This window comes from Physcomitrium patens, chromosome 3 (assembly GCF_059467195.1).
Source record: "Physcomitrium patens ecotype Gransden chromosome 3, ASM5946719v1, whole genome shotgun sequence".
Classification (NCBI taxonomy): Eukaryota; Viridiplantae; Streptophyta; class Bryopsida; order Funariales; family Funariaceae; genus Physcomitrium; species Physcomitrium patens.
This window is the reverse complement of record NC_143412.1, coordinates 10037232-10046801: the sequence shown is the minus strand read 5'-3', so window position 1 is coordinate 10046801 and position 9570 is coordinate 10037232. Positions and strand designations below refer to the sequence as shown.

General features: G+C 33.3%; 1 protein-coding gene across 4 annotated transcripts; it reads right to left on the bottom strand.

Moving 5' to 3' along the window:
- Positions 1 to 5899: 5899 nt before the first annotated feature.
- Positions 5900 to 9351, bottom strand: LOC112279385 (SNF1-related protein kinase regulatory subunit gamma-1). 4 transcript variants are annotated; one of them, XM_090248708.1, is made up of 8 exons: positions 9168 to 9351; positions 8551 to 8867; positions 8161 to 8330; positions 7704 to 7976; positions 7431 to 7589; positions 7048 to 7130; positions 6699 to 6899; positions 5900 to 6583 (listed from the first exon to the last, which is right to left on the bottom strand). In XM_090248708.1, the coding sequence occupies exons 2-8, from the start codon at positions 8771 to 8773 to the stop codon at positions 6187 to 6189; spliced, it is 1506 nt and encodes a 501-aa protein (XP_090104834.1). In that variant the 5' UTR covers positions 8774 to 8867; positions 9168 to 9351; the 3' UTR covers positions 5900 to 6186. The 4 variants fall into 4 exon arrangements, with proteins under 4 accessions (XP_090104834.1, XP_024369542.1, XP_024369540.1 ...); XM_024513774.2 differs by having other exon boundaries at positions 9084 to 9340; XM_024513772.2 differs by having other exon boundaries at positions 8161 to 8348; positions 9084 to 9315.
- Between the last annotated feature and the right edge of the window lie 219 nt (positions 9352 to 9570).

Sequence of the window (9570 nt, the reverse complement as noted above, 5' to 3'; positions counted from 1 at the left end):
TCTAGTACCAACTATACTAATTATTTATCTCTTCTACTATATTTTTATTAATTTATTGCCTTTCTAAGGCAATAAAAGAGTTTTTATAGCTTGAAAGGTAAAATTAGTAATCAATCTTTAGTCTATTAGCTATTAAGATAAGAAAATAAAATAAGAGGCCTTTATAAAAGCCATATTTAAATATCTTGAATTATTATTGAACTAAAATGATTACATATTAATTAGAAATTTATTTTTTTTATTATATCTTCACCATATAGTCATATTATAATATGACAGCTCCAAAATAGATTAGAATTTTTTTTTTATTAGTACAAATATGATATTAGTGAATGTATAATGGATCAAATAAAGAATCTTACAAATGTTGCAAAGAGAGTTAAGACTATTTATTGGCAACATCTATCCAAACCAAGATGAAGAATTGCAAGATCTATAAAAGATGATAAATGCTCTTCATGGAACTTGTCTCTAGAAGGAAGGAAGGAGATAATGTCATGAATATATATATTTATTCCAATAATTACCTATATGATTAGATAGAAGTAGGTAAATATAGATTAATTTCATAATATCTTCTAGAGAAGCTTTTAAGAAGCTACATAGACATTATTTTATCTTCACTTGTGTTTATAGTTGATTAGTAGATTAGAAATTCGGTCAACAAATTAACCACATGCCACACATGTTGATAACTTGTAGAACAAGCTAACTATGTGGCGTACATATAAAAAACTTGCCTTGCAAGTTAAAGCATATGACTAACAAAGTAAAAATGTGTTGGAGGTCCTATAGAACATTACTACATGATCCCTTGTAAAATAGTATATATGAAGGCAAGAATGAAGCCTTCTTCACTCTTGTCAAGGCATTTCTAGTTCTTAGTCTTATTTCAAGACTTTCTAGTCTTCTTGGCTTTTAGAATAGCCATTCCAATCTAATACTATATCAACTTTGGATGATTTTTTAGTCTTTTTTAGTGACACAAGAATATATCAACCTTCTAGTTCTTTGAGGTTTGTGTCCTTGATACCACTTTCAATGGTATCTCAAATATTTTACTTAAAAAAATCTATTAAGTTTTATTTTTTTCTTATATAATTGGTTTATAAATAAAAATATTATAATAGAATAGAGACTAAAAACTAAAATATTAAGTTTTGAAATAATATTAAATATATATAATATATATGTTTATTGGATATAAACTAATATTTTTTGTTTTTATAATTATAGGTGTCATATTAATTCTACAATAAAATTAGATGTTAAAATTAAAAAATATTAATATTTTTCTTTTAAAAACTTAAAAGAAATTTTAATAATAATTTTTAAAGAAATTTAACTTTTTAGATCTTAATTTTAGATCTTATCTTCTAATATTTGTATAATTATCTTTAAACTATTTCAAATACATGGTTAATAATAAACACATTGTTTGTATTGAAAATGCCACTAAATATAAGTATACACCTATAAAATAAATTTAAGATATATATATATATATATATATATATATATATATATATATATAATATAATATAAAATTACAAAAATTATAAATTTATTTTTAAAATATCTATAAAAAAAATTAAAGAAAAATTCAAAAATTAAGATGTATTGAGAATAACATGAGTGTATATAAAAGTTAAAATTATCTAAAAGATCTCTAATTGCAATTTGGCCAAAACGTTTATCTTATAATTACATGTAAAAGAAATATACATAAGTGGAAGATTAGAATCAACTTTAATCTCATTAATTGTTTTTTAAAATCTTTTTTATTTGAAAATTTTAAGTTTTTTATACTTTAGCAATAACCACTTATTCATTATACAATGTACTCATTTATCATCTATCTTTTGTATATATGAAACTTTCTTTTATATAAAACTAATAATTTATAATTAAATTTCTGGATTATCTTTTAAATGATTTTTTGCTATCAACTAATACCATTATATGTATGAATAATTTTTCAAATTATATTAGCACAACTTAATTCAAATAGAAGCAAGTTCACTTTTAAATTAAATAATATTTAATATTGTAATAACAAAGATTACACCTAAGTTGTGGTAGAGGACTTTTACAGCAAAGTTTCCAATTGTATATTTTTATTTTTTCTTGAACCAAATTAAACATGATTTTTTTCTAATTACTTATACATTTCTCTTGAAGTATTTTAATTTTTGAATTTAATCAAACCTAAGAAATTTTCTAATTTACATAAATTTATAATTTTAATCTAAACAAAAAAATGGTTTTTATGCATTTATAAGAAGAAAAATTAAAAATTAAGTAAATTAGATTAGAATCTACCTTATTTTACACCAAATGTAATCTAAAATCTAGTCTTGATAAATCTTATATTTTATATTGATATGGTTGATTATATTTTTATATCAAAATAAATTATGTTTTATCTTTGTTAGTTGCATGTATAATGAGTGTTATAATATTTTTATAATTTAAATATAAGAAGATTATAATTATATTTTATAATTATAATTTTAAATATATACATATATAACTTTGAAATTTATTTGATAGAAATATATTATTTAAATTTTTCATTTGTCTTTATTTTTTTATAATTTTTTACAATAAATTGAAATAAAAAACATATATAAAAAATGACATATATTGGGTATTTATAATGCACCCAATAAATTTACTAATACCATCACAATTTTCCATCTATTACATGTTCCATAGTTTTTGCTATTCCTACTACAACCTCCCACCCACTCAATAAATTTCTTTTATTTTTTTCCTCAAATATATATATATATATATATATATATCTATATTTATTGAGAAAGAGAGATATAAAAATAAATTGATAACAATAAATTGTGATGGCAGTAGCAAAAACAATGTTAGTATTAACAATGTTATATATATATATATATATATATATATATATATATACTTTAAAATATTAAAATATTAAAAACATCAGTAAAAGAATTTATGAATATATATTTTTATTTATGCAAGAATTATAAAAATTCAAAAAAATATCACAAAAGAATTTAAAGTGGATTTAAAAGCACAAATAATTATAAATAGTAAGTAAAATAAAACATTTTTTTAAGAGTGATAAATAGAAAACTTACAAATATATATTGAATTTGGTAATATCCTATATATAGATATATATATATATATATATATATATATATATTCGTAATAATAGTAGACTTATGTTGATCATGAAAATCCATATTGAGTTAATAATATCTTACATAGTCTTTTCAAATATTATTTGTTTTATAATACATAACTTTTTGTTTGGCTTCTTCTCAAGAAACAAAAGAATGCAATAATTATTTTATTTTATTTTATTTTTGTGACATTCAAGAGTAGAACATTTATGCATATACAAATTAATACGTGTGGGAAAAACTTTTGATAAAAAAATATTGTAAGAAATGAGTTTAAAACGCTATTGAAAAAAGTACAAATCAACATCTTCTTCAAACACATTAATATAATTTGGATTTATTTTATACTAAAATTTGTACAGAGATGAAATATTTAGATTGCAATCTATCTTGTATTAATTGAAAAAATATATTTAATAAATCTATGTAAAACTATGAAATTCAAAAATATAAATCTTTTAAATATACTTCAGATTTAAGTATTGAATATGAATTGCAAAATTCTATTGATAAAGCTTTATTTGTGGCGAATTCTATATAGTTATATGGAAGAACTATATAATTTTCTATTTTTCATTAGATCTATTAAGATTAATTATTTTAAATAACCATATTTTCAAATCAAGGATCAGATTGAAGTATTTCTTTTATTGAACAACTTCTAATTGTTGGTTTCTTAGGACAATTTGTACAATAGCAATAGGAGATAAGAAAAATACTGCAGTTAATTGACTTTAAATGAAGGTTATGTCATTATCTATTGTTTTTAGACTGGGTTTTTTGGCTAATTTACGTAATTTACCATTATCTTCCAAGTTTTATAAGTCTTCGACTATATGCTTTTCTGATTGTTTCGAGATTTAGAGCAGAAAATATAAAAAGTGAACAAGACAAGCCACTGTCGATACAAATCTTCGGTGCAGTGACTTGCACACTAACAGTACAACTTTAGACTGACAAGAAGTACTTGTCCAACGCATTGGCTTAAGCCCACCAGATTAGTTAAGTGGACTTATAGTCCAGATGTACAGCGCCAAGAGCCAATTTCAGATAATCGAAATCAAAATTCTCTCAGACGTAAGTGTGCTTCAAGGCATCTGGCATGCCAGACGTTAGCTAAGATCCGTGATCTAAAAGTAAGGTCGTTATCACCGAGAAAACTGTGACCATTGAGGTAAACAAGAAGCTTATGTACTTGGGTAGGCATTAAAAGACACGGAGATTGTTACTTAGGTCTCAGCCTAAAAACAAAACAAGACAGATCCTGCATCACTGTTTCGGCAAAGTTTCAAGACAGTGGTAGGCAGACTAACACATGAGTATCAAACAGGAAAATCCTCTGTAGCCCTCCGGAATGAGGAGAGCACGACTCCGGCCGGCCTCTAGAAAGAAACATCTCAAGAGGAAGAGAACCAAAAAACCGAAAGATCTTCCTTTGAATACTCAAACATCAAGACCCAAGTAAACAGTTCTCGTCATGACCTACTCGTCATTATAAAAACACATACCTTTAGATCCAAACCAAAACCACCAAGCCTCATAGTTGGATTGTGCTACATCATCTGGTCGAAACCATCAAAAGTAGCTGGTCAACAAGATCTATAATCATCGGCCAGACATCACCTCAGACACCAAAATAGACCCTATGGACAACACCGGCACGGTACCTGAAGCAGACAAACCACAGGCAACAACAGTAACCCCACGAAGTACCTCAAATTAGAGGAACTAGAAGAATGCGACCCGTGCGTGGATCCCAATTCTGCTCGGTATCTCCCAGCGGGATACTGATCGAAGATACTGATCTAGTCAGCGGAGAAATTTATCTGGTTCCCATTTTCTTATACCAGAGCTGCAAGTTCTAGAAGTTTCTATTGGAGAGAGTTCTCGCCCTGCAGGTGGGCATTTGTAGACCGATTCCACGATATATCTAGACTTTTCGAAGAGTGTTCTAAGCGAAGGATGTTTATAGATTATGTAGATTTTCCGCGGCTATGGGTCTGAACTTGGAAATAGGTTACCTATCTCGTTAGATAAGAGAGCCTCTGGTAAAAGGAGTGTGATTCGATTTGCTGACGTGGAGCAGTTTTTCACTTGTTGTTCGCAGTGTCGTACACATGAACGAACGTATGTAGATGACTTTGGTAAGGATGTGTGTATATGCATATATAAACAAGAGGTCATATATATTCAAGTACACTAGTTATCAAAAACAAGAATTTTGTGTATATATATATGGTTTGTTACAATAGATGTTGAAAAAAAATCAAATAAAAATATTTTTGTATATAACTACTATGAAGTATATCAAATAATACTCTTTATAAGTTTCAAATAGATGTTAAGCTAACATTCAGTATTACATTGTGAATAATGTGATTATAAAAATTAGTACTTTTAATTTTAATTTTATAAGTTTTAATTTTATTTTTAACATCCTTATTTTAATTTTAAAATATTTATCAAAATTAATTAAACTTACTGAAAACAAAAAATAACAACCTGTCCTTAGTATATCACAAATTTTGACAATTGTCCAACATTTACAATCCAACAAATGTTAAATGTATACAAATTTAAAGTTTAAGAAAAATAAAAACAAAAAACAACATCGAGAGTAGACTCTAAAGCATTATTTTACATATACAGATAAAAATAAAACAAAAGAAAAAACAATCTTATCCAAAATGACCTCCAGCAACCACACAATGACAAAGTTACACCTAAGATTGCAAAATAATAATAAGAAGTTAAAAAGATAAACAATTCAAATCCCAACTGTGAAATCTTAACCATGCTTACTGAACCCACCTATCTGTGTACAATGGTTCACTACAGTATGTGTAAAAAGATTAAAAAGAATTATAGTCACAGTTGCAGTTCACTAACTCCTCTCTCTTACGATAAGATCCTAAACACTACAACATATCCTGCCAAGACATCATCCACGTGGACTGTGTGCCTGGTTCATTTTGCTTAGAAGCACCACAGTGAGTCTGCGCATACGGTTATAGGATCAGCTCTGGTGGAGCGTGACGACGGAGCCGGGACCCAGGAAAGCGTCAGTCTGCTCCAGGGCGGTGTCGAAGAATCCACCCATGTGCATATTGCGTGGCTCTACAACAGGAGGAGAGAATTGCATCAGGATGTCTCGTAATGTCACCACGCCCTTCACTCGTCCTTCGTTGTCCACTATGAACCCCCTGTCGCTGCGAGCTCTGAACAGCTTCTGCATAGCTTCCTTCATGCTGTCACTGGAGCTGAACGTCACTGGGTCCTGCATCCCTGGTGTTTGGATGTTGGACAGGCTCAGTGCTGCAGCAGATGCTGCAGCCGTGAAATCCTCTGGCTGGGGAGTTTCCTGAGGATGCGTGCCACCATCTTCTTGCAAGAAATCCCGAGCAAGCATCTCCCTGCCAGTGAACGGTTACATCAACTGTCAAACTCTAAAGGAATTGCAGTTGGAAGCAGTTTTGTTGAGAAAAGGACATAGTTTGGAGATGTAGACGATGGTGGAGGAGAACTCACTTGCGATGGTAAAATACTTCAGGTTCGTCTAATATTATTCTTAAATCGCAGTAGCGGATGTTTCCGATGAGGCGCTTAGTAGATCGGTCGAGAACTGGCACGCCGCTGATTCGGTACTTCCACATTGCACGCAGCGCTGTCATGAGAGTGTCGTCGTCGTGGACTGAGATCATTTGTCCCCCGTTGGACTCAGCTTCAAACCTAAAAGCCAGAAATTCTCTCAATTAGTATGTTTCCTTCGTCGGAGAGACCCAGCTTGATTTGGAATGAATTGGTTAAGCATCCTGCTCTTACCATCCGCGATAAATATCACAACAACAGTTAAACAAGACTAGCAAACGAATCTCACCCAGCGTTACTGAGTTTCTGCTCGGCAATTGTCTCAAACCAGTGCAATCCCTCACACTGAAGCAATAACTGAACAGCAACGTCCTGTGCACACCCCCAAAACACAATATTAGGTTTGACGACCTTAGTGCACCAGCGTATGCTAGAAAGATATAGCCCGCACATAGTTGTTTTTAAACGACTTTGGGACCAGCAGAAGCAACATGAACAAAGAAAAAATTGCAAAAACCGCCCAAAAAGATATCTCCTCATGAACAGAAACCCCATACAATTGTTGCAGCACAACCTTGGTATACCGTGAAGACATATGATTTCAGAAGTATTGTCTAAAGGTGCGTTATCAGTTTCTATACCCAAGCTTGAGCTCGCACGCTTGGGTAATACCTGAGTGATGAAGCCCCTGACGCTCTTCGAGTCAGCATCCACCACTGGAACAGCTTTTAGCCGATGTTTGGAGAGTAGAAGCAAGACGTGAAGAAGCGTATCTTCGGGACGCACTGGCAGAAAGGGACCCCACCGAAATGATCGTGCCATAACACTCACCTTCACACAGAAACTTCCTCAATGAGCCAGAGTAATTCAGCTGGAGCACAATGCATGTGTGCTCTTTCAAATATAAACATCCCGACGATTGTTCAAGACGGATGTAGTGATCACCTGGGTAGAATTCACTGTGTCGAGTTTGTCTAAAAGGCCAAAGAAGCCTCCGCGGCTGTGTGGTTCTTCTTGGGAAGTTGATGTGCTCTCAGGTGTCGGTGAATTTTGTTTCGCCTGCGCTCCCGGCGACAGTTTCTCCCCTGCACGTGCTAATAACTCTTTTGCTCTTTTTGGATTTCTTGCTTCCACGGAAGAAGTGGCATTTTGAGGTGCATCGGTGGGGCTCAATGCCATACCGGAAATTTTTGCATCTGCCTCTGCAACTTCTAACTCCTTCACATCAAGTGAGAAGAAATTCAGTTCTCGCTAATAACAAGAATGGAAAGAGGCGGGGGGGGGGGGGGGAGGATCAAATAGTAATAGAATTGCACTAGAAACAATGGGCCCTTCACGAGATCAGATGAGCTTCTGATGAGAAAGAGAAACTGTAAAAAAAATTGAAATTCAACCACAATACCTCTAGAGCCCAGAGGACAAGGCTGGCGAAGTCCAGAAGACCCACGTACTGATCCGCCAATGGCACACCACTAGTCTTATGAGGATCCCGGATTGGAGCACCAAGAACTTTCAGAATGTACATTTTCTCAATAGCGGTACTTATAGTGTCCCTCATATCAAGCTCCAACACTAATATCACAACAAAACCTGCCCTGTCAGCAACTGAATTATAAAATTGATTTCTAATTCTTGCAGGCATACGAAGTCCACTAAAAGCTAAGATCTCTCTCCTTCTTCGAGCAGAGTTCTGACAGAAGAAAATTTCCTGGAGACCTGAATTTGTTGGGATTCATTGCAGACATCCTCGTTAACGTCGCGACACAGATTTCTGAGAGGGACTGGGCCTAACCTTCTGCATTGGCGATTCCTGGAACAGAGAATAAAGGAATGCGGTCAAAGAAGCATTTTAAGGCCTCAGTGGGTGGCAGGCCCCCACCCGGTGGCTTCTCGTTAGCCAACTCCTCGAGACTTTCATTTTCCTGTTCGATCTTTTGCAGCACTACATTTTTTTTCTCGTGAATGCTGCGCTCTGTATCCGACACCAACCTCTCTAGCTTGGACCTTTCCCCCATAGCTCCAAACGTAACCTCCTACCCACTCAATTAACTACTGGCGTAACCTCAAAGTAATTGGATTGTCTGTCACATACACAGGAACGACCTCCACCTGAGAAGCAAGTAGTTGAGTTTAGAAAACAGCTGGAGTGCACAGCCATGGCAGCTGATGAATAGATTCAGAGGAAAAAAAAAAACACAAAAAAAACACACTCACACACACACACATCAAAGAGGAAAATTATTCTAAAAATAAGAATTAAAAAGTATCCCCTCCAAGAAGTAGTAAAGGAGTGCCCTGCATCGTTTCAAGCCATTCAAGACATACCTACTCCTGGGGGGAGTTCATCACAACAAAGTTACAAAAACCAAAATTACGAGGAAGAAACCCTGGATGTATAAACTCCCGCACCAAAAAGCCGACCCTTCACAGCGCTGCGACACTTATACACAAATCCAGAGGAATCACAGGGGGGCAAGGATGGGGCACAGTGCGAGCGAGCAAGCCAGCGAGGTGATTTTATAAACACGACCCATGTGGGTCGAGTGATTGGTTCCAACAACTGGGAAAGCGTTGTCTAATGCGAGAATCAAAACAGGGCAAAGACGGCATCGCGCGTGACCCACACCCACGACGACGACGCTGGAGCTAAAAAAAGAAAAAAGAAAAAAGAAAAAAAAACAAAAACAAAAACAAAACAAAACAAATAAACAAATAAAAAAACAAAGAAAAGGAAACCCCCCCCCCCCAATGCCACGTCAGCATTGAGTGCTGCCTCCGCAGTCGACGGGTGGCAAATGCGTCGATGAATGTT

What these genes read in the sequence shown, in the direction of transcription:
- LOC112279385 (XM_024513772.2), bottom strand. Translation starts at nt 8,773, where the DNA reads ATGGGGGAAAGGTCCAAGCTAGAGAGGTTGGTGTCGGATACAGAGCGC. An exon ending in ACACAGTGAATTCTACCCAG is followed by an intron (nt 7,590 to 7,703) that starts GTGATCACTACA and finishes TTCTGTGTGAAG; the next exon opens with GTGAGTGTTATGGCACGATC. An exon ending in GAAGTATTTTACCATCGCAA is followed by an intron (nt 6,584 to 6,698) that starts GTGAGTTCTCCT and finishes GTTCACTGGCAG; the next exon opens with GGAGATGCTTGCTCGGGATT.